General features: G+C 41.6%; 1 protein-coding gene and 1 long non-coding RNA gene across 9 annotated transcripts in view; one reads left to right on the plus strand and one right to left on the minus strand.

The window, feature by feature from the left end:
- LOC134609683 (uncharacterized) overlaps positions 1–25,680 on the minus strand; it is a 540,481-nt gene that overhangs the window by 404,458 nt on the left and 110,343 nt on the right. The gene's annotated exons all lie outside the window — the stretch shown is intronic.
- Positions 1–25,680, plus strand: part of NAV1 (neuron navigator 1) — a 468,714-nt gene that overhangs the window by 181,151 nt on the left and 261,883 nt on the right. For all 8 annotated transcript variants that reach the window (XM_063453174.1, XM_063453177.1, XM_063453176.1 and 5 more), the window contains 3 exons: positions 4,417–4,696; positions 4,780–5,437; positions 5,618–5,980. In XM_063453174.1, coding sequence (XP_063309244.1) covers positions 4,417–4,696; positions 4,780–5,437; positions 5,618–5,980 — 1,301 coding nt within the window. The remainder of the gene's footprint in view (positions 1–4,416; positions 4,697–4,779; positions 5,438–5,617; positions 5,981–25,680) is intronic.

Here is a 25,680-nt window from a genome sequence, read left to right on the forward strand (position 1 = left end):
ACACACGACACATACAAAGACACACATACATACAGACAGACACACAAGACATACATACAAAGACACAGACACACACAAGACATACATACAAAGACACAGACACACACAAGACATACATACAAAAACAAGACACATATATACAGACACACACAGGCATACATACAAAGACACATACACACACAAGACATACATACAAACACACACAAGACACATACATAAGACATACATACACACATACAAAGACACATACACAAACAAACACACATTATATTTAAGTCACCCTCCTGTTTCCTACCTTTAAGGTGCAGGAGGGTGACTTTCCCTGGGGTCCAGTGGTGGCTCAGGTGGATGGGAGTCAGAGTTCCCACTCTGACTCCCTCCTCTTCCTTCCTCCCGCGCGGGCTCTCAGTATGCTGGGAGGAGTGACCGGGGAATCACTTCCTCCCAGCAGAGATGATGTCATCAGAGGGGGCCGGTCGCGCTGTTAAAGCGCCCAGCGCTGACCGGGCCCCCTCACAATCCACATCCATCGGGTGGCCCTGACAGCATGGGCCACCCGATGGACCCCTCCATATGCGGCCCCGGCGGATTGCCGCTGGGGCCGCAAGTGGTGATGGCGGTACCCGGTCGCAGGGGTACCGCCGGCTCGCACCCGCCCGCCGGCTCACCCAATCTATAAAAAAATTTGAAAATCCCTACCGCCCACCTGGAATCCCGAAACGCCCACTAGTGGGCGGTAGGGACCAGGTTGACGACCCATGATTTAAAAGAAGTGTTTTTTGATTCAATAGTATCTTCCGTACGTTTGCACACTATGCATTTGTTGCATTCAGAAAAAAACAAAAACTTAGGTTTGTTTAAAAAAGAGGGGGGGGGGACAAAAGGAAGAGGTAGTGTGGCTTTGTTTGGTGTAATTTCTTGTGAGGATGGATTTGAAACTGGGTGTCCCTCTAAATATAACATGTGGTTTATCGGGAATAATGTTTGTTGATAATCTTCCTCATAACATTATTTTTGTTATTGAAGTCGAGGATAATTGGCAACGATGGGGAATTTTTGGAGATTTTGTTGTCTCTATACTCCAAGAGTTCCAATCTGTCTTTTTCACTTACATTTTTTATAGTTTGGTTTAAGTTATTTATGGGATAGTTTTTTTTCAGAGAATTTTTTTTTTTTTTTTTTATATATCTTATTTTTATTTAAGTTTTATGTTAATAACAACGGTCATTATAATATGACCCTGAAGCATCAAACTGGGATACAGAAAGAAAAAACAAGGGAAAATGTGAAACATGTATAACATTTAACCCAACCCATATACAATAGTAATATCAACATCTTACTATATTGTTGTGCCTTTTCTCCTTTTTCCATTCTTCTAAATGTAATGCACTGCCCAGAAAAGAACGAAAACAAGAAAAAAAAAAAAAGGAAGGTCTATTTAACATTATTTAACATTGATGCATATTGATCTCTTATCTCCAACCACTGTGCCATCTTCGCTTATATAAATCTTCTCTACCCTTTACTTGGCTTGCCATTATTTCATAGATGCTAAAAGAATCAAATCTACACAAGACCTCTGCTATTGTTGGTGCTTGTTTATATTTCCATTTCTAAGCTATTGAAATCTTTGTTGCTGTTAAACAATGGATAATCATACATTTTTCTTCACGGAGCTGTGTGGGGAATATATGAAGTAAAAAGCACTCTGATCTGAATGGAATATTAACTTTCAATGCTACCCTAAAAAAATGTATCGATCTCCTCCCATAATTTAATAATACTAGGGCACGTCCAAAAAATATGTAATAGAGACCCCTTGTGTTTTAAACATCTCCAACATAAGTTGCTCGTCCCCTTAAAAATATGTGCTAATTTAGCTGGCATAATACCATCATTATGGTACCATCGCATAATAATTTTGCAATAAGCTTCCCAATGATTGAGACTACTGGAAACCCCTTTAGTTATCCTTAATGCCTGAAACCAACTTGCTATCGGAAATTATTCCTTCAAATCTCTTTCCCATTTTAGAACATATTCCTGTTTCTTAGGTTCCCCTTGTATCAAAAGAGTATTGTGGCAAAAGGACAGAGCTTTAGTATTCAGCATTCTCCCTGTACATTTTAGAGCAAATGGTGTTAATCGCTGGATTTTTTGAATTTTATTTATTTGCAAAAAGTTCCTGATTCGTAGGTATGTACATATTTCCCTAGGTGGAAAAGAATATTCTTTAACCAAATCAGGAAATGATTTAATACCTGAATCGTTATATAGTAACCGTATATGGCGTATCCCTGCCTGTATCCAGTAATCTAGCTGCAAGTCTGAGGTGAAAGCAGAGAGTCTGCAAGGGTGCTTCAAATAATAAGTCTTGTCCTAAAGAAATTTTAGAGATGGACTCTCTCCATATATGCAAAATATTTTTTGTAGATGGAAGCAAGTCTATTGCCTTATTACATACTTTAATCCCCGACCATAGAATAGAGGTTAGTGGGCCTTGTGGAAACTGAGAGCTTTCTAATGGTAGCCATAGCGGAGAAGAAGCCCTTTCTAAAGTTGAAAGGCCTTTGGCAAGTATAGTAGCCTTATAATAAATTCTAACATTTGGGACTCCTAAACCACCTTTAACAAATGGAAGCCACAATTGGTCTTGCACAATTCTTGGTGGCTTCCTTTTCCATATATGTGCATTAATCAATAACTGGAACTTCCGGAGTATAGTATTTGGGATACTAATTGGCAGTGTACGAAAAATATAAAGAATATGTGGCAAAATCATCATTTTTATTGTTTGTATACGGCCTAACCAAGATATTTCTTTATTCTCCCATGTTTTAAGTTGATGGTCCAATTTATGTATAAGTGGTAGATGATTTTCTTTTATTATCAACTTACCGTATATACTCGAGTATAAGCCGACCCGAATATAAGCCGAGGCCCCTAATTTTCCCCCAAAAAACTGGGAAAACTTATTGACTCGAGTATAAGACTAGGGTGGGAAATGCAGCAGCTACTGGTAAATTTCTAAATAAAATTAGATCCTAAAAAAATTATATTAATTGAATATTTATTTACAGTGTGTGTATATAATGAATGCAGTGTGTGCGTATGAATGCAGTGTGTGTATGAATGCAGTGTGTGCGTATGAGTGCAGTGTATGAATGCAGTGTGTGTGTGTATGAGTGCAGTGTGTGCGTTAGAGTGCAGTGTGAGTGCGTTAGAGTGCAGTGTGTGTGCGTATATATTAATTGAATATTTATTTCCAGTGTGTGAGTGCAGTGTGTGAGTGTGTCTGTGAGTGTATGTGTGTCTGTGAGTGTGAGTGTGTCTGTGAGTGTGTGCGTGAGTGAGTGTATGTGTGTCTGTGAGTGTGTGCGTGAGTGAGTGTATGTGTGTCTGTGACTGTGAGTGTGTCTGTGAGTGTATGTGTGTCTGTGAGTGTGAGTGTGTCTGCGAGTGTGTGCGTGAGTGTATGTGTGTCTGTGAGTGTGTGCGTGAGTGAGTGTGTGCGTGAGTGAGTGTATGTGTGTCTGTGAGTCTGTGAGTGTGTGCGTGAGTGAGTGTTTGTGAGTGTCTGTCAAATCAGTGAGAGTATCTTTGTCATTGAGTCTGTGTGTGATTATCAGTGTGTCTATCAATGAGTGTCAATCAGTGTGTGTGTGTCAGATCAGTGAGTCTCTGTGTTTGTCATTGAGTGTGTGTGACTGTCAGAAGAACACTAAGGGACAGGGAAGGGAGGGGATCAATAATGGACGGGGAGAGGGGCTGGTTAAGAGGCACCCTGGGTCCACGTGACCATAAACCCTCAAATCTGTTTCTGTTTTACCCTCAACATAGAGCCTTGTCTCATGTGTGGGGGGAAAAGGCTGCATCTACACTGGGGGATTGCTATACTCTGTATACTCCCCTGGGCTATAATCACTAAGCTTTGTTCCTGCAACTCTCTCTTGGAGGAGAGGTTCACCCACTGGAACCTGGAGCCTTGTCGTAGGTCCAGGGTGGTTAGAGGACGGCAAGTTCCCAGCAAAGTCGCGGCGGTTTGTGGGATCTGCAGTGCTTATGGTGTCTGGTGCGGTGCTGATTGTCCTTGGTAAGCGTTAGGAGCATCGATTGACAGAGGGTCTGTCACAGATGTGAAGAATCAGCACTACACTTTATCCTTAGGCGGGAATCATTCTGCCCAGGCGCAAAAGTTGGAGCTGTATGGAATCTCCAAAAAAGTGCAAATTTTTCTCATATTTAGATTTATTATATTTTTACATACTACACTATTGGTTTCTTCAGTTTTTTTTTTTTTTTTCTTGTTTTTACATACTTCCAAATAAGGACTATTTAGGTGCTGCACCATTTGTTTTACCCACATTTAAATATATTTTATAAGTATTTATTTCATTTTTATTTATTTCTCAGCTTCGTACAGACTCAGAGAAACGTTCATTGGTGGAGAGTGGATTAAGCTGGCATAGTGAGCCAGAGGAGCGGGCCTCATGCAGGATGGATTATGATAGTGGTAGTCTAAAGTCAGAACATGGAGCATCTCGCTGGCGGCGAGAAAAGACAGATGATACTTCAAAATCTGAGATTAAAAAACCTGTTACTCTTGGTCAGCCACTTCGCAAGGGAAAGAATCCTCCAGTGGGAGTTACCTCTCCCATCACTCATTCTGGACAAATAAATCTAAAGGGAGGAGGTATGGAAAATTGCTAAACTGTATAGCACAATTAATATTGCCTAACCTTTCACTGTTAATCCAATCATATGACTTTTCTGTAGGTAAACTGGAGCAAAAGGCAACTGATAAAGCTAAGCTTACCCTGAAGACAGCTGGGCTTCAGAGATCCTCATCTGATGCAGGCAGAGACCCACGCTCACCTGATGCAAAGAAACCACCCTCAGGCATTGCCCGTCCAGCCTCTTCTTTTGGCTACAAGAAACCTGTTGCACCCTCTTCCCCGCTTACTGGGAACTCTGCCACGTTAGGCAAGACTCCCAAGTCATCAGGGATCCCTGTAAAGCCCAATTCTGCCACAACAGCGTGCAACAGAAAGACCAGCTTGGATGTTTCAGGGACTGCAGAACCTGGTTTCCTCTCACCTACTGCCCGCACCAACATTCAGTACCGGAGCCTACCACGGCCAGCCAAATCCAGCACTATGAGTGTTACTGGAGGCAGGTGTACCAGTCGTCCTCTAAGTAGCACTATTGACGTGAGCCTGGTGCCAGTACAAGGAAAGGCCAGTTCATCATCACGTCTTAAAGAACCCTCCAAAGTAGGAACAGGTCGATTAGGTGTCAACCAGACTGACCGTGAAAAAGAGAAAGCTCGTGCCAAGGCTGTGGCCCAGGACACAGAAGCCAGAGCAGTCAGTGCACATCAGTTAGAGACACAAGCTGGCAAAGGGAAGGAGGGGACTCCAACAACGCCTCATCGGTATGGCTAATTCTCTGTTTCTATTTTAGTTGTTCAGTTAGATGTGGCTCATTTTTAAATTGTAGTTTGCTACTGCATTTACTGAAGGTTACAGTAACATGAATAATATGTCCCCATTACTCTTCTTGCATTCTGTTTAATTCTTACATTTTCTTTTTGTGTTCTTTTTTGTTTGCTTAGGGCAATAGCAAAGCCTTTCACAAAGACTCCAACCTTGTCCAATTTAGATAAAGTTAACTCCAACAGCCTGGATTTTACCCCATCTGTTCCAGAAATAGCATCAAGCACACAAATGGATCTTCCCTCAGGTGGTTCCTGTCTCACTCCAAGTCCAGCTCCCATCTTGAACATCAACTCTACTTGTTTTTCGCATGGACTTGGAGGTTTCAGAATGTACCCCAAGCTTTCTGGGTTGCATCGCAGCATGGAGTCACTTCCGCTTTCCATCAGTGTCCCCCAAACAGCACCGACAGGAGGTGGTGAGCAGCACACACCAGACACTGGTTGGAATGAAGTCAACCCTAAAACCCCTGTGACAGACAGGTAAGGTTCCTTTTTAGTTTGATTTATTTAAAGGGGCATTCTAGACTCAAATGTGGCCATTCTTTCTTTAAAGGGATACTTCATTGCCCAAATCAATAAATAACATTACTATTTAGCATATATACCCCCAATGAAAACATGCATGCATTTGTATATTTAAAAACAGGTTTCTTGTCTGCAGCCTTTGCAAGTCTACCCCAGCCCAGACATTTTGTGATTGTCCAATCACAGACTTCCTAGTGCAGCCCATTAAGATGTCTTTGCAAGGCAGGTGCTTTGGACAATTACATTGCGAATTAGCTAAACGACCAACAACCAGGTTATTATACACACACACACACACACAGATGTGCACCGGTGCAGGTCTGTGTTTGGGGAAATTTCCCCGAACATAGACAAGTGCAGCAGAGAAGGGTATGCATCAAATCTATGTTTGGGTAAATTTCCCAGAACGTAAACCAGGCAGAGAATCCAGAGAATGTGTATGTGTGTGCATATGCCAGCCCAGAATCCCTTGCAGTAGTAAGATCACTGTTAAAGTGAGATTACTGTGGGAAAAGCAAGACGTTTAGCAATGTATTAACTATCCACTTACTTCAGGTGCAAGAGGTTTTCATCCACGGTTTACAAATGAAAATCCATTGAAAATAATGCCTCAGTTTACAATTTTTTTTTTCGCAATACAAAGCAAGTTTCCCCAGGCTGCATTGCATCTGGGAGGTTTATAGCACTGCCCCCTGCATGCTGGAGCCTGTGGATAGCACCTGGCGTAGAGTGTGGAGGTGTTGGAGCGGCTTTTACATCGAATTTTTGGAGCCAATCTTGACATTGTTTGCAGTTGTTTTGAGACTTGTTGGTGCATTTCTCAAGCTGTGGAAAGGTAGGGAGCTGAGCTTTGTCGTTTGCATGCCTTTTATTGTGTGTTCTGCATTGTGGGTTGGTTTCCATGCCAGCTCATTTAAACTTTTTTCTGACCTCCAGAACGGATTAATTGGTTTTCAATGCATTCCTATGGGAAACCGTGATTTTGTTTACAAATTTTTCGCAATAAGAAATGTCCTGGAGAACGCATTAAATTCATAAACTGAGGTCCCACTGTGTGTCTGTGTATGTATGTATGTATGTATGTATGTATGTATGTATATATGTATATATATATATATATATATAGAGAGAGAGAGAGAGAGAGAGAGAGAGAGAGAGAGAGAGAGAGAGAGAGAGAGAGAGAAAGGCGTAGCCTGTAATTGTGGGAGGGGTTACCCGGCTATAAACGCTCAGGCCCCCGCTAATTCAGCACTGGAATTTCTGGGTTCATTCAGAACCTTTGAACTTCCGGTTCAAGCTCGCTCCCACGTGATCCGCTCCAGTCTGAGTGCTAAACCCTGATCGGTCAATCCCGGCGTTCTCCGTGCCCGGCATCAAGCGCTCCAGCCCGGCTTACTCCCGTGGTCCCCGGCGAACTCCCATCCTCCTCAGCCATACCCACGGCGGTTGCAATACCCGGACACATACTTACCTACTCCAGGGCCCAGAACCGTGAGTCTCATCCACACCACTCTCAGCCATACGCCTGGCGTCCATTCATACCACACACACCTGTTCACAAATAACTTTGATTTCATACTTACCTTACCGTTCGGTACCGCATTTACCTTACCACCCGGTACGACAGGTCACGCAGACACATTCTCCACCCTGGCACTTACCCTCCAACGCTGGTCGGTAACCGGCCACCCGGCTAAATTAATAATTCAGTTCATACTGACAAAACGCATGTCTGCTCACGACGCCCCCTGGAAAAAAAAAAAAAAAAAGATTAAACTCCGTTTTGCTTTCCCCATACACAAACGGTCGCTCAGAACGACCCCTGGTGGCGATACATCATATGACACAATGTTAAATGTATTATAAAGAATGTATATTTTCCTCGCTTTTAGCTTCTGCTTCAGCACCTGTCTATAATATTACAATATCATGTTTATCGGTTATAAAATGTTTTAGTTTAATGCTTACTTTAATATGTCCCACATTACCAACACCTATTTACGTTACCTGTCATCTATACAGGTATTTTCTAAAAAAACACTCCGTCTTTGCACACACGGTAAGAAATAGCTTACCCCATACCAGGGGTTGTCCTGACCTTTGTCATGTTCTTCACATGAGATTCATGACTTAAACTCCTTACGTCCATCTCCTCAGGATTCACTCCTGGCCCAATTCAAATCCTTTTTCAACACCTCCCCTGAAACTTGGAGCTAACATCGGACTCCCATTCCTAGCCTACTACAGGTAAAAGATTTAGAAGTTACGCTTCACTTTATCCTTAAGCCGTATATTTATCAAGAGGATAACTTTTAGCTTTATCCTCAGATAACTACCCCAACTGGCGTTCAAGCTATCATCCAAGACAGCACCATTATTTAAAGCTTTACCAGGTAAAATATAAAGATACAATATAAACAAATAAATAATAAAAATACAAAATAAACAATTTTTCTTTTTCCATGCCGAACCACTTTTAGCCGCCCCTAACCATCTGTTTTAGTTCACAGACGTTAAAAATAAAATATTCTCCATATCCTACGTTGGAAACTCGTACAATAAACAAATAGGTACGGTCACACGACTATTACTCCCCCCCCCGATCCAATATATATATAGGGCAGTCAACTGGTGACAACTAGCGTACAGCCCGTAGCTAATATATTATATAGTAAATTAAACTGTTCCTGGGAGGCCAACACCCATCCTCATCGTAGGTATACGCCCTCGGCCCAACGCATAGATAGAGCCTCACAATAACCATCCTTGGTTGCCAGTTAGGGCCTCACCAGTCACAGCCAACCTACTATGTCTTGTTACAGTCACCGAGAGGCCGACGTTCCCGCCACGTCATTAAAGTGGTCCCCGTCCAACCGGCCCTCCACATAGATAGAGCCTCTCTTGCCACTTGGCACTAGTAGGGCCTCACCTTCCTCATAAGATAGATAATGTTTCGCCGGATTGGCATAGCTAGCACCAGTTGACTCAGGCAACTTCGCTCATAATCAAACTCCGTCTCTTACCCTGTTTTCATTTCTAGTATGTCTCAATCCCATGACCAAGAAGAAGAGCTGGCCATACCTGAAACCCCAACCAGACGCGCCACTCCGGCTGGCCCAAGCACACCCACCGAGAACCTAGAATCAGCCAGCCCATATGCTCTCCGGTCATGGACCATCCCCAAGCTCGCGGCCGAATTACGTCGCATAGGGGTCCCGTTTCCAGCTACAGCCCGCAAAGCAGAACTATACAGACTTTACATATCTAACACGTGTACTCACCAACCAGGAGTGGTTCTGCAGTCGGAAAACGATAACGATATCAAGGGTCTGATGTCTTCCCTCTTGGCCTCAATTACCACGATCAGCACTAGGCTGGATAAACTGGAAACCCCTCAGACTGCGACAGTCACCCCGCCCATACCAATCCTCACTTCGGCTCTCCTCCCTCACGGTAATGACACTACCCTAAACCCAATACCAAGCACATCCACCCACATCATCACGCCTGCACATTTCGTATCCCCAACAATACGCAAAGACATTCTGGAAGGCAAGGACATAAACCTTGTATCTCTGCTAATCGCATCACAAGATGTTGTGGAGAACAAGGCATATTGCTACGGTGATCTTTCGGTTGTGCTAAAAGCCAGAGATCCCAGGCTCAACCGGAAACTCACCATACCTGAATTCGTCCTTGCCTTCGGCCTCTACCGTGACGTAATATGTTCCACTTCCCCTCACCGTAGGGAGGAATTGGACTTGTACATGCACAAGTTGGTGGACCTAGGACACAAGTATGGGTTTTTTTCCTTCTATGATTATCACAAATCTTTTTCGGCCAAGGCGGCAGCATCCATAACTCAATTCAACACTCATACCAACTGGAGTAACCTGGATACTGAACTTTTCTGCCGCCATTTCGCTGGCCAAAAACCTCCATCCTGTGCCCTATGCGCCTCTATCTCATACTCCACCAACCTGTGCCCAGTCGATCCTAACCTTCCTACCACTAGTTGTGCTACCTTCGGTTCCTCCACTGCAGAACACAGAGGATTGAAGGACAAATTGGGCAGACCCATAGTATACCTTGGGAAAGCGCAGATCTGCAACAACTTCAATTCAGGAAGTTGTGGATTTAGCTCTTGCAGACTGCTGCACGTCTGCTCAATTTGCTTCCGGGCACATGCAAAAACTATGTGCCCCAATCGTCTGTACCCCAAACAATGACTAACCGAAGTTAGCATTGACAACCTGGCATTTTACCTCCAGGCACACCCTTCCCTTCACTTAGTCGACTTCCTCATTCAAGGCTTCACTGAGGGTTTCCACACGGGTCTAGTCACACTTCCCACAGGTATTCTAGAATGTCCCAACTTACAGTCAGCTATCCTTGATCCAATCACCACACAGTCACTACTCAAAACCGAACTGACTAACGGGTTTATCATAGGCCCCTTTGCTCACCCTCCATTTGCCAGCTGGCGTACCAACCCTATAGGTATTGCCACTGGGAAGTCCAACAATAAAAAAAATACTTATTTACGACTTGTCCACTCCTCATTCTTTAGCAACCCCCAGCATCAATTCATTAATACCTTCGGAAGAGTTTTCCCTGCAGTATACCACAGTAGACGATGCCATTCAATCCATTCTGAGGGCAGGGGCGGGAGCCTGGTTGGGAAAAAACGATATTTCCAACGCCTTCAAGCTCCTACCCATCCACCCGTTCCTGTGGCACGTGCACGGCATCAAATGGGAAGACAAATATTACTTTGCCCCCCGCCTTACCTTCGGAGCAAAAAGTAGCCCGAAATTATTCGACATATTTGCCGACACTCTATGCTGGCTACTCCTCAATATCACTCACTGTCCCGCAGTGCTGCACATTCTGGACAGTCGTCCAGATAGTGCAGCACTGCGGGACAGTGAGTGATATTGAATCCTTACGATTGAATCACCTCAATCCTCACCAGTTCGTCTCCAGAAGACCTTGGCCCTATTTACAACATTGGGGGCACCACTGTCTCAAGCTAAGACAATAGGCCCTACTACAAACTTACGTTCTTGGGTATTCACCTAGTCACCGTTACATTACAGGCTAGTCTTCCACGAGAGAAGGTGCAACATATCATTGAGATGGTAAAGTATTTTCTGGTGAAGGACACGTGTACCAGGTCAGACCTACAATCCTTACTGGGCACGTTGAACTTCGCCATGAAAATTATTCCCCAAGGTCGGGCGTTCATCTCAAGATTGTTGTGCCTTCTCCCATTACTCAATACGGACTCCAGCACGATATCACTAGATACTCACGCAAGGGCAGATCTACTTATGTGGCTACGGTTCCTAACTCATTGGAATGGGATAGCCATGTTCATCACTCCTTTATCAGATTCCTCACCCGTCATCTGGACCGATGCAGCAGCTCACACAGGGTTCACAGCAATCTATCACAATGACTGGTTCAGAGATTCATGGCCAGTAGAAACCCTAGGTCTTCCCTCATTTCCCACTACATCAGCCCTATTCGAGATCTATCCAATTGTGGCAGCCACAAGAGTAAGGGGACACTTATGGTGGGGGAAAGCGGTAAAATGCTTTTCCGACAACAAGCCAGCCTGTGACATAATAAACAAGGGTAGATCCTCCTCACTCACCATCATGAAATTGATCCGAAGGCTAACTTGGTTAGCAGCGACACTACAATTCCACATCACATGCATCCACATTCCAGGAAAAACCAACACAGCCGCTGACGCATTGTCTCGATTTAACTTACAGGTTTTCTTCAGGACACACCCCACAGCCAACTCCAGACCGGTCAGCACCCCTCCATTCCAAGACCTCATCCTGGACTAGAAAGACTGCTATCTCACAGCAAATACCTAGCTGGAGCAGCCCTATCCACAAACACATCCCGTGCATATAATCGAGCGTTTACCATATACACCAAATTCACGACAGACCATCAGATAACCGACACCCATTCTTTAGATTCCATTATCGCCTTTATTTCTTTTTTTTTGTTTTAATCATCTTTATTTAAGAATTTTCATTTTGTACAGTCAGTCAATACATTAGATGGCAGTCTTTAACCATATCAACACCATTTGTATATTGTAGTTTTAGTTTGCGTCATATTCAAATCACAAATGTGTTGTCTTATTATAATATAAATATCAAAAGATAGACATCTAAAAGCATCGTTTGACTAACTTACCAAAAAATAAATACATCTTTCACACACATTCATTCATACCTTCAGACTGAGAGATAGATCCAACCCAGCTAGTTATCATCAATCAAGAGTAAGAGAGAAAAAAGCATATAATTTGACCAAATTATTAATTCAGTATGGGCAGGGATTTATTAGACGATGAGGCTATATTATTTAGGGTAGGCATCATTGAGTCTTGAGTTGTTTTCCATTACGATTTATTAGTATCTCTAGTCATTCATTTGAGTAGAGAAAAAAAGAAAGATAATTATAATCCTATCCAGTAAAACATCTTGTTGATGGAGAACTGGTGATCGTTCAGGACTATGTCGATATTTCTGCGCATATAAGGGGTAAATAATAATAAATCAGGCCCACAATTCGCATACATCTTAGGATTAGGTCAAAGAGAAACAATAAAATTACTCATATTTTCTCCCCCTCCAAAACAATACATTGGTATTATGGTTAGCCAATAGTAGGAAAATGTCCATTTTCATTCATAGATTGATATTACTTTGTCCAACCATAATTTGTATATACCTTTTTTAAGGGTTGAGCTCGATATGTTATTGGTAAGGTTATTTTCCATCGAGAGTTGAAATTTAATTTGACTAATAAGATGTCTTTTTTGGAAGGGAATAGATGATTTCCAGTTTCTGGCAATTATTATTTTGGCAGCCACAAAGCAATGAGATGCTATGCATTTAGTTTTTTGTGTGTCCAAATTCCAGTTATAATGTAAGATCGCTACAGCTGGATTTTGTTCTAATCGTTTATGAGACAACTCATACAAAATATCAAAAGTCCATGACCATAATATTTTTACAATCGGACATTCCCACCAAGTATGTATATATGTCCCAACAGGCGACCCACACCTCCAACATATATTCTGTAAATGTGGATACATCTTAGAAAGTCTGGATGGAGTATAGTACCATTTATATATTCATTTAAAATGGCATTCTACCAGATTTATACCATGTATACATTTTGTTAAGTTAGAAATAGAAGAACACCATTGATTTTCGGATATTGATATGTCCAGTTCTTTTTGCCAGTAATCTATGATCTTTATAGGTATCTGACCTATTTCTTTTAACAGGGCATTCGCTAATGATGTAACTTTTTTCTTAGATCTATTACAAAATATGGTTTCCATTAGATTAAAAATTGTAGATTTGTTATCAATAAGAGAAGAGTGTAAGTAATGTTTAATCCTTAAATACGTAAAAATTTCTCTAGATGGTAATTTGTAGGTATCTACAATCTGTTGGAATGATGTTAATCTATTGTCAATCATAATATCAGAAACAGTATTTATACCATGTTCAAACCAGATATTGAGGGATAAATCAGTTACATTCTGCTCAATTACCGCCAAAGAGCAGGTCTTTGGTATCTTATTTACATATCCCATCAGTTTTTTTAATTTCTTGCCAAATGTTTAACGATTGGCTAAGTATATATGATTCAATCTGCGTAAAAAATTGAGATTTATCCGGTAGTTCTTTCCACATCAACATTTCCAATTTATTGGACTTGACGACCTGTGACTCCAAAATATGCCAAGGTTCATCTACGAATTGTGGGTCTTGGAGACAAAATATATGTCTTATCATATTTGCATAATAAATTGTGATAATATTAGGAAAATTTAAGCCCCCCTTCGTTATTCTGTTAGACAAGAGTTTAGAACTGATTCTCGTTTTTTTATTTTTCCATATAAACTTGGAAATATACGATTGGGTCAGATTTAACCAAGACTTTGGAATTTTCATAGGTACCATGGAGAATAAATAGGACCACTTTGGCAGTATGTATGAATTTATGATATTAATTCTACCAATCCAGGTAGTCTCCAGGTTTTTCCAGTTTTGTAATTTATAATTCATTTCTTTGATCAATCTAAGGATATTAATCTCCATTATATCCTCAATTTCTACCGGTATAGTAATCCCAAGATATTCTATTTCCTTATTAGACCAAATGAAATTATATAGATCCAATAATCTCTTAACCACTTTCTGTGATAGGTTGGTATACATGGCGATTGATTTCGAGATATTAAGCTTAAAGTTAGAAACCACACTATAAGATTCTATTTCTTGCATAAGAAAAGGCAAAGATGATTCTGGGGAGGTCAACGATATCAAAGCATCATCCGCATATAGGGATATTTTTAATTCAGTGTGTGCAATGGGGAATCCTTTGATGTTATGATTATTCCTTATTGCGATAGCCAAAGGTTCCAGAGTTAAGATATATAAAAGTGGGGATAATGGGCATCCCTGTCTGGTACCATTTCGGAGTGGGAACCATCCAGCTAATATATTGGGGCCTACTGTCCTAGCAGAGGGGTTAGTGTACAGTGCCATTATTGCATTACTAATTCTACCCTGGAAACCAAACGCTGTCAGTGTCTCCCTAAGGTATCCCCACCCGACCCTGTCAAACGCTTTCTCAGCATCTAGAGACAGGGTCAGGAGGGGAATATCGGATCTATTGGCCATGTCCAATTTTTTTTAATTATTCTTCTGGCGTGGACGTGTTCCTGGGGTCCAGTGGGGCAGGCATCTGTCTCTCTGTCACACGCGGCGAGGGAGCTGTGTCTTCTCTGCTCCCTCGCGCCGCGCAGGCTGTCTGCTGATGCTGGGAGCCGGAATATGACGTCATATTCCGGCTCCCGGCATCATCAAACAGGGCGCGGCACGAGGGAGCAGAGAGGACACAGCTCCCTCGCCGCGTGTGACAGAGAGAGAGCCGCCCGCCGGGGGGGGGGGGGGGGGGGGTCCAGCAGGTGGCCATTAGGCCAACACGGGGGGCATTTGGGAGCGGCATGAGTCCTGCAGCAACAGCGGGAACGGCATTCCTGCTCAAAAGAAAGTACAGGAACGCCGTTCCCACGCGTTCCTGCAGGACTCGAACCCTGACTCTGTTGCATGCTCCTGTGGTGCATGCTACTGTGTGGCATGTTGCTGTGTTGCATGCTGCTGTGGTACATGCTACTATGGTGCATGCTGCCACGTTGCATTTTTCTACGGTACAAGGTGCGGTGTTGCATGCTATTATGTTCACATGCACCATGATCAATGCATCTCAATATTATCTACTGATTATTTTTCAGACAGTTACTGGGCATTCTACCCTCATGTCACATATTTTACATGAAGGCAGGCTCAGCACATGTACATTACTTTCATGGGGCATATTACACTAATAGGCAGATATAACATTCAGATTTATGGTATTTGACAGACTACTGTTATCTCCCCCTTTTCTTTCTGAAATCAAGTGTGCATATAAGGCTTGGCCTGTAATTGTGGGAAGTACATCATTCCCTATATAAAGCACAGTAAGCCCAGCTTACCTGTCATCGACGATTCCAGAAGTGCTTCGATCTACTTCCGGTTCACGTGATCCGGACGCGGCAGTGGCAGTGAGAGAGAGAAAGTTACTCTAAATCGAGATCCATCCGTTAACGGGTGCCTAGCTCCACGAGGCTGTCTCCCTGGGTGAACAGTGAGTCATATCAAGGGCGCATCAAACACGCCACGTATAACATTAAAAAGGGAACCCCTTCGTCTCAGGGTCCCTGGCAACACACTATATACACATTGGCCCCCCACGTACTCACAGGGGGCACGGAGGATCCCCTGTGATAATCGCTGCATACCGGCTTAGTTTTACTGATTAAACAGTTCAGTTGTTACCCCCTATACTTACGTGCGGGCATGGCATCTTCGTATTCCTGGCTGCATTCAGCTATTTCATTCATAGCACTGTTCCCCACATATAGGTTTGTTTTAACTGTTAGCATGTCAGTTATTCAGTATGCATCGCTAAATGTCGCCACCTTGTGGCTTTGTTCAATATTGATTGGTAACATTCATTAAATATATGGCTAACTTTCATGTATGTTGCAATTATACTTTCAATGCTCTATTAGTTAAATACATATGGTTTACAACTGTCAATTTTAACCCACATCAGTGGTTGTTCCGTTAATGCTACGCTAGTATTAAATAATTCACGAGAATTCGTTACTTTGTTTATTAGTTGTTATATAGGTAATTTTATGCTCAACTCGGTCTTGTCCTGGCGTTATTTTCCCGCCTGCCGGCAGTCCGTATTAAGCTCTCTCAAGCATTATACTCTTGTTGTTAAATATATACTCCTTTGGTTTCAATAAATCAAACGCTTGATTACAGTAAATTATACTACCATTTATAACTATTCTTACTTATTCAGCATTAGGAATAAAAATATTCTGTTTATAAACTTTGCTAATGCCATAATTTGCGCAATCACAATTCGGGCAATCAAGCATTTCATGTTAAACATTCGCCTAATCAGGGGGTTATTAGGTGTCCGTTCACATGAATTCGGTCAATTAACCCTTTCATTACAGTTATACACTTCATAACAACTTTTCGGTTGTTTTACTCAAAACACAGTACTAAGCTCCGTTCGTGCTAACTGGCAATTCGTGTGGATATAAACGGTCGTTGGTTCAAGCTGGCATTTCACTCACATAGTTACATAGTTACATAGTTACATAGCTGAAAAGAGACTTGCGTCCATCAAGTTCAGCTTTCCTCACATATGCTTTTGCTGTTGATCCAAAAGAAGGCAAAAAACCCAGTCTGAAGCGCTTCCAATTTTGCAACAAACTAGGAAAAAATTCCTTCTTGACCCCAAAATAGCAGTCAGATGTCTCCTTGGATCAAGCAGCTATTAGCCCACTAATTAGAAATTGTATCCCTGTATGTTATGTTTTTGCAAGTATTTATCCAATTGCAATTTAAACATCTGTATAGACTCTGACAAAACCACCTCTTCCGGCAAATAATTCCATATCCTTATTGCTCTTACTGTAAAAAAAACTTTTCTTTGCCTTAGATGAAATCTCCTTTCTTCAAGCCTAAATGTGTGACCTTGTGTCCTATGTATAGCCCTGTTTATGAATAGATTTCCAGATAATGGTTTGTACTGGCCCCGAATATATTTGTATAATGTTATCATATCCCCTCTAAGGCGCCGTTTTTCCAAACTGTAGAGATTTAAATGTTTTAGCCTTTCTTCATAACTAAAATGCTCCATTCCTTTTATCAATTTTGTAGCTTGTCTCTGTACTTTTTCTAGTGCCATGATATCCTTCTTTAGAACAGGTGCCCAAAATTGCACAGCATATTCAAGGTGTTGTCTTACCAGCGATTTATAAAGAGGCAAAATTATATTTTCATCTCGAGAATTTATGCCCCTATTTATACATGACAAAACCTTACTGGCCTTAGCAACGGCAGATTGACATTGCATATTGCTACCTAATTTGTTGTCTATAACGATTCCCAAATCCTTCTCGTGTGTGGTTATCCCTAGTTCACTACCATTTAGGGTGTAAATTGCTTGTGCATTCTTAACCCCGAAGTGCATAGCTTTGCATTTTTCTAAGTTAAATTTCATCTGCCATTTTAGTGCCCAGTCCCCCAATCTATCCAAATCCCTCTGCAGCAAGGCAATATCCTGCTCACATTTTATTACTTTACAAAGTTTTGTGTCATCTGCAAACACTGATACATGACTTTCAATGCCCATTTCAAGATCATTTATAAATATGTTAAATAGAAGCGGTCCCAAAACAGAACCCTGAGGGACACCACTTACCACTTTTGTCCAGCTTGAAAATTTACCATTTATAACAACTCGCTGTACTCTATCCTTAAGCCAATGTTCTACCCAAGAACAAGAATATTCATCTAGACCAATTTATTTTAGTTTGAAGACTAACCTATTGTGAGGAACTGTATCAAATGCCTTGGCAAAATCCAAGTAGATCACACCCACTGCAACACCCTGATCTATATTTCTACTTACTTCTTCGTAGAATGCAATTAGGTTAGTTTGACATGACCTATGTTTCATAAAACCATGCTGATTATTGCTAATAACACAGTTCTTCCCAATGAATTCCTGAATATTATCCCTTAATAGCCGTTCAAATAATTTCCCAGTCACAGAAGTTAAGCTCACAGGTCTATAATTTCCAGGCAAGGATTTTGAACCCTTTTTAAATATAGGAACAACATCTGCCTTCCTCCAATCCTCCGGTACAATACCTGAAACAAAAGAATCTTGAAAAATGAAATACAGAGGTTCACTTATTTCCCCACTTAGCTCCTTAAGTACTCGTGGGTGGATTCTGTCAGGCCCCGGAGCTTTATTTACATTAATTTTCATTAATAGCTGTAGCACCTTGTCTCGAGTTATCCAATCACAAGTTATCAGCAAGTTTGTTGCAGCAATCATATGCATATCTCTTGCCATAGGATCCTCATTAATATATACCGAAGAAAAATAGTTATTTAACATTTCTGCCTTTTCCTGGTCTTCGTTGACTAACAGACCCATCTCTGTTTTCAGTGTACCTACACTTTCATTTTTTGTTTTTTTAGAATTAATGTACTTGAAAAAATGTTTGGGGTTGGTTTTGCATTCTTTGGCTATCAATTTCTCATTTTCTAGTTTAGCCACTTTAATTGCCTTTTTGCAAGTATTATTGGCTTCCTTATATGTTATATAGGATGCATCTGATTGGTCCGATTTAAATGCTTTAAAAGCCCTTTTCTTATTTTTAATCTCTTGTTTTACTTCTCTACTAAGCCACATTGCAGTAATAGTTTATACTCCAGTTAAATTAAGATTCCCATGCTGTCGTTTTCATTTTACTACGACGGTTCCATTTAGTAAAAACGTATATATTGTCAATTAAATGCTGAGTAGCCTGTTTGGTTTTGGCTTTGTCGCCACCTTGTGGTTTGACAAGGTTGAGCAGCTAAATTCTGTTAATAGGCTTATTATATGTGTGTATGTATGTATGTATATATATATATATATATATATATATATATATATATATATATATATATATATATATATATATATATATATATATATATATATATATATATATGTGTATGTATGTTCTTTACTCTGTACCTTCAATTGGGGTACTTTAAGTGTCAATGATTAACTACAGACAGTTATCCACGGTCTCGTACATTTCTTGTTACTAACTACACCATTCAATATTGTTTAAATTACATTGTTTTATATGTTTCTCCCCTCTGTTAAGAAACACTATTCATGACACAGCGTACAAACAAAACTTTTGGTTAAACGCAACTACTACATTGTTAGAGTTCTGGCTATCACCCGCCAAATCTTCTTAAATCTTTTCCACGCATACGGTTAGTATATAACCTTTTGGTTGGAGGGGGAAAATGTCTACGGCTGCTCCCAGGAATTAGGTGGTAATTTAAATTTGTGAAATGTTTTAGGTTCAAGTAAGGATTGTTCTCTCCACTTATATGTATGTATGTATACCGGTCAAACCCAGGCAAGGTTACCAGTAGGTTTAAGCTCGCCAAGTTAGGTAAGGTCCCATAGGCCTCTTCGCCTAGCAGTCAAGTGGTCCCGCAAGGCATACTATCAACCATTTCGTTCAGAGGTTCATGCCCAATCGTCCCAATTCATAGTTAGAGCCTTGCACCAACTCATAGTTAGGGCCTCACCCGTCACAGCCAATCGTTATTACACTCTGTTAAGCGTCACCGTGAGGCCAACACCCCACCACCCACCTCAGTGGCACGAGCCAAATCATAGATAGAGCCTCTCATAGTCACTTGGCAAATAGTCAGGGCTTAACCTGTCACCAACCTAAGCTAGTTAATACAATTTCGCCAGTAGGCACTAGCCTAGTAAGCTGGGTCACCACCAATCTATACGGTACCATACTAACCTTATCCATCTGCCTCACTTCCGTAGCATGTCTAACGATTCTACACAAGGCGATGATTTGTCGGTGGCCAGCACCCCACTCAGATCAGGCTCGCAGAGACAAAACAAGTCCAGCTTCCAGCTATCGTTCCTGGACTATCCCTAAGATCACCTCAGAACTTAAAAAGAGGAATATTCCTTTTCCGGCTACAGCCAGGAAAGCCAAACTGTTTAGGTTTGTAAATATTACTGAAGACAACGAAAGGCCAGGCCCTAGTTCTGATTTCAATGTGCAAAATAGCCTTGCAGAATTGCACAACATGATGGCCTTCCTTGTTTCCTCAGTAGCAACTATTAATAATAGATTGGATAATCAGGAGTCATACAATATTACAACCGTTCCAGAGATTCCAGTGCCCGTTACTCAGCCCACACCTAACTCAGGAGGTAAAGATAACCCTCTACCAGCTAACAGAGCTACTAATATCATAAGCCCTATTCATCTCATTCCTCAGTCACTAAGACTGGACATTATAGAGGGGAAATATAGAAAGAATCCCAGGCACTCACTGTGATTGTTCTTCAAGCAGGTTTATTGCAACGTTTCGACCTCAATGAGGTCTTTTTCAAGCTTGAAAAAGACCTCATTGAGGTCGAAACGTTGCAATAAACCTGCTTGAAGAACAATCACAGTGAGTGCCTGGGATTCTTTCTATATGCATACATTTCTTGGGGTTTTTTAGCTGACCCTTGCCCAGTAGCACCCTGTGTTTAAATTGATGTGATTGAGTGCGACCCTATCTCCTTTTTTCATTATAGAGGGGAAAGACATAAACTTGGCATCGCTACTGATTGCGTCTCAAGACGTGGTAGAAAATAGGGCCTATACCTTCGAGGATCTGTCAGTAGTGATGAAGTCTAGAGATCCTAGACTAAATAGGAAACTCAATATCCCCAAAATTTTCCTTGCATTCGGCTTGTACAGAGATGTGATCTGTACAGCTTTTCCACTCTGTAGAGAGGAACTTGACTTATACCTTCAAAAGGTGGTTGAGTTAGCATACAAGTATGTTATCCGAAAAGCATCTGACTGATTGTCCACTCCATTCTTTACCCCAGACGTGTGCAGCTGCTATGCATTTTATGATTATCATCATAAATTATCATTTTCTTCCAGATCCGCAGCATCACTCTCCCAGTACAATACGATTACTGATTGGGCACAGCTAGACACATAATTGTTTCTGATGCATTTTGCAAGCCTTAAAACCCCTTCCTGCGCTATATGCTCTTCAGCTGCTCATTCGGTAAATTTCTGTCCTGAAAATGTAGCGTTTCCTTCTAATAATAGCGCCAATACTGGTTACCAATCCAACACAACACAACACAGAGGGAAGTAAGAGACAAACTTGGTAGGCCTATTGTTTTTCTAGGTAAAGCACAAGTCTGCAACAATTTTAATACAGGTGGTTGCAGTTATAGTGCTTGTAGGCTGTTCCACATGTGCTCAATGTTTTTTAGAGCACATGCCAAAACAATGTGCCCCAACAGATTGTACCCTAACAATAAACGTACCAAAGTTGCAACGCTACCTGTCTAATCATCCTTCTGTTCATTTTGTGGAATTTCTTACGGCTGGTTTCACTAATGGGTTCCACACAGGGTTCGTGTCACTCCCCACAGGGGTTTTAGAATGCCCCAACTTACAGTCTGCACTCACAGATCCAGACAGCATATGCAAACTATTACATGAAGAAATCACCAATGGTTTTATGATAGGCCCTTTCTCTACTCCTCCTTTCACTTTCTGGAGGACAAACCCACTAGGAATCGCCACAGGGAAATATAACAACAAAAAGCGACTGATTATTGACTTCTCTGCACCACACTCATCCTCTACACCTAGCCTTAATGCTCTAATCCCGTCAGGTGACTTTTCCCTGCAATACGCCAGAATAGACGATGCCATCCAAGCAATCATTCCTCAGGGTAGGTCTTTCATTTGACGACTCCACAACTTCCCTAAATGAATCAGCCAGAGCTGATCTACAAATGTGGCAGCTGTTCCTATCATCTTGAAATGGCAGGTCCCTATTTGTGCCACCCATATCAGACAATTCCCCGGTAATTTGGACCGATGCTTCAGGTGCATTATGGTATGCAGCCATTTTCAGTGATGAGTGGCTATATGACTCTTGGCCAGTTGAGACCATCTCACTAGAAAATTTCAATACCACCTCAGCTCTATTTGAAATGTATCCTATAGTAGCATCTGCACACGTCATAAACAGTAATCAATCTCTAGTGAATATCATTCTCTTTCTATTCCCTTTCTACCCGTGCCCTTTAATATTCAAATGTATTGTTATTTCTTATTTCTTTATAGTATTCATGTCTCTGTATATATTAAGTGACCTCATTTATATCAACTCTCTTTTACATATATATACTTATTATAGTGCCTCTATATTTCCTTTGATCCTTCTGTGCAACGTTTGTCCCCCCACTACCATTTGTAATTTATAATGCACCAACTTCACCTCTGTATTACATTTGTTCCTCCTAATTTCCATTTATCCTACTACTACCAATAGAGGTTTTTAACACATAATCAAATAAAGTGTCCAGTGTGAATGTCTATCTCCTCAAGGATATCTGATAACTGATTTATATTTTCAGGGTTAAGATACCAATAGTGTCCTTCTATTTTCTTTTTATGTCTTCTGAGTTAGAGGGGGGAGAAAAAAACCCCCCAAAAAAACCCTTTAAAATTCTGTTGTTTTTCTTCTCCATTTCATACTTTGTCTCCCTCTGTTAGATTAGTCTGATCAAAGTTCTGCTGTCTAATCCACTTTGCAATTGCCGTGACATCTGAGAAAGCGTATGTCCTTGCTTCATGAGAGATTAATAATTTGCAGGGATACCTCCAAGAGTATCTAATATTCTTCTGCCGTAGAATCTTTGTGTATAATGCGAACGGTTTTCTTTTCACCCTGGTATAATATGAGATGTCCGGAAAAATCATGATATTTTTATATGGATCATTCAATTTGATGAGTCTAGCCGCTTTTAACGCTTGTTCTTTCATTTTGAGAGGTCATCTTTACACCTTCAGGGACCCTAAAGGGGCCGACCAGCTCTCTTCTCATGATTCCGGCCCAAAACATGACTCCACCACCGCCTTTCTGACGTCGCAGCCTTATTGGAACAGGGTGACCGTCCACCAACCATCCACTACTCCATCCATCTGGACCATCCAGGGTTGCACGGCACTCATCAGTGAACAGGACTGTTTGGAAATTAGTCTTCATGTATTTTTCTGCCCAATGAAGCCATTTCTGGAGAACTCTACACCTTGATGTCCGTGGGACCCCAGAGGCACCAGCAGCTTCAAATATCTGTTTGCTGCTATTTAATGGTATTTTAGCAGCTGCTTTCTTGATCTGATGCATGGATCTGGCAGAAATTTTCCTCAATGTGCCTTTATCTGCACAAACCCGTCTGTGCTCTAAATCAGCCACAGATCTCTTAATAGTGCGATGATCACTCTTTTCGGCATGTATACTGAGCTGTTTTGCAGACACTTTGCTTGTGCTATTTGTGCTTCCACATCCTATGCCTCGGACTATTGTTCCATCATGCCAGAGTCCACACCTGGGGCTTTCCATGAGCCACAGACTAGAATGGACAGATCAGACAAGGACGAACTCGGTCGTCCTATTGTTTACCTTGGAAAGCCGCAGGTGTGTGACAATTTTAATGCAGGTACATGTGGTTATAGTGCCTGCAGATTGTTGCATGTGTGTTCACATTGTTTTAGGGCTCATGCCAAATCCATGTGTCCTAATAAAAGTCATGCCAGACCGTATTTGACATCTGCAAACGTTGGTTCTTTGACTCACACATTAGCCTCTTACCCATCCAAACATCTGGTGGATTTCTTGATTGATGGTTTCACGGAGAGATTTCATTTTGGTTTGTATATACCCCTGCTGGCATTTACAAATGCAACAACTTGCAATCAGCATTTTCTGACGTGGAAATGGTTGATGCCCTTTTACAGAAAGAATTGGAAGATGGGTTCTTGTTGGGACCTTTTCGGGTGCCTCCATTTTCCAATTGGAGAACCAACCCTATAGGATTAGTCAACGGGAAATCCTCAGGGAAACACAGACTCATATTAGACCTAGTATCCGCACCTCACTCCCTGGCCATACCTAGCCTTAATTCTCTAATTCCATCCGAGGAATTTTCACTTCAGTTCGCCACCATAGACATCGCCATACCCACCATTATTACAGCTGGTGTAGGGGCTTGGCTGAGTAAGACAGACATCATTAATGCATTTAAATTACTACCCATACGCCCTTCGCTATGGCATCTGCATGGTCTGAAATGGAAAGGTTTCTATTATTTTTTCACCAGGCTCGCGTTCGGGTCAAAAAGCAGCCCAAAATTTTTTGATTCCTTTGTTGAAACCTTATGTTGGCTCCTGTTAAACAATTGCAGATGCCATGCGGTAATACATTATCTGGACAACTTTCTGTTTGTGGAAGATAATTCCTCTCCTCCCAGTGATCTAACTAAGGCCATCTCATTTTTTCATTCTTTGGGGGTGCCCGTTTCTCCCAAGAAAAGAAAAGGCCCTGACACTTGGGTATCCTGCTCGATTCAGTAAGCATGGAAGCGAGCCTCCCCTCAGGCAAAATTGACAGTATACTACGTACCATTAAGGACTTTCTGCTTAATAGGACATGTAATCGGAAGGAATTGCAATCTTTGTTGGGCTCAGTAAATTTTGCAATACGTATCATTACGCAAGGTAGAGCCTTTATTTCTAGACTCCTTTGCCTCCTTCCTCTCTTACCAAATGACGTTAGCCATATCTGCCTGGATCCACAGGCTACTGTGTGGCGCAAATTATTGTTGCAATGGAATGGTAGAAGTATTTTTTGCCTCAATTGTCTGCCCATTCTCTTGTCATTTGGACAGATGAGGCAGCATCAACAGGTTTTGCTGTCATATTTGGCAATGAGTGGCTCTGGGATGATTGGCCAGAGGAGGTTCAGCACATCGAAGGGTTCACACGTCCCTCAGCCTTATTGGAGATATACCCTATAGTTGCAGCAGCCGTGGTATGGGGTCAGTCTTGGGCAGGTAGCTCGGGACGCTGTTTTTCCGAAAACCTAGCTACCTGCCACATCATATACAACATCTCTGACGTTCATGAGATTCATGAGAAGACTGACCTGACTGGCTGGCTGCCTGCCTGCAATCAGTTTTATTTGATGTGTTGTCACGTACTAGGGATTTTTACAATACTGCAGCTGACAAATTGTCTCGCTTTGAATTCCAGGCCTTCAGAGACACGTTAACCATGGCCTTCCAACAGCCACTGCAGCACCATGTTTTCAGGATCTTGTAATGGAGTTACATAATTGGCAAGGCATAGTCTCGCCTTGGCTAGTTTGGCCATATCTGAAAACACTAAACTGTCCTACAATAGAGCCTTCAAACTGTATAAGAGGTTTATGTTCGAACATAATTTGGTTCAGTTTTTACCATTTCCACAATGGTAACTTTTGCATCATTATGTAATCTCAAACTCAAACTATCACACAACACCATTAAATTATATTTAACCGGCATCCAAC

Source organism: Pelobates fuscus, chromosome 1 (assembly GCF_036172605.1).
Source record: "Pelobates fuscus isolate aPelFus1 chromosome 1, aPelFus1.pri, whole genome shotgun sequence".
NCBI lineage: Eukaryota > Metazoa > Chordata > Amphibia > Anura > Pelobatidae > Pelobates > Pelobates fuscus.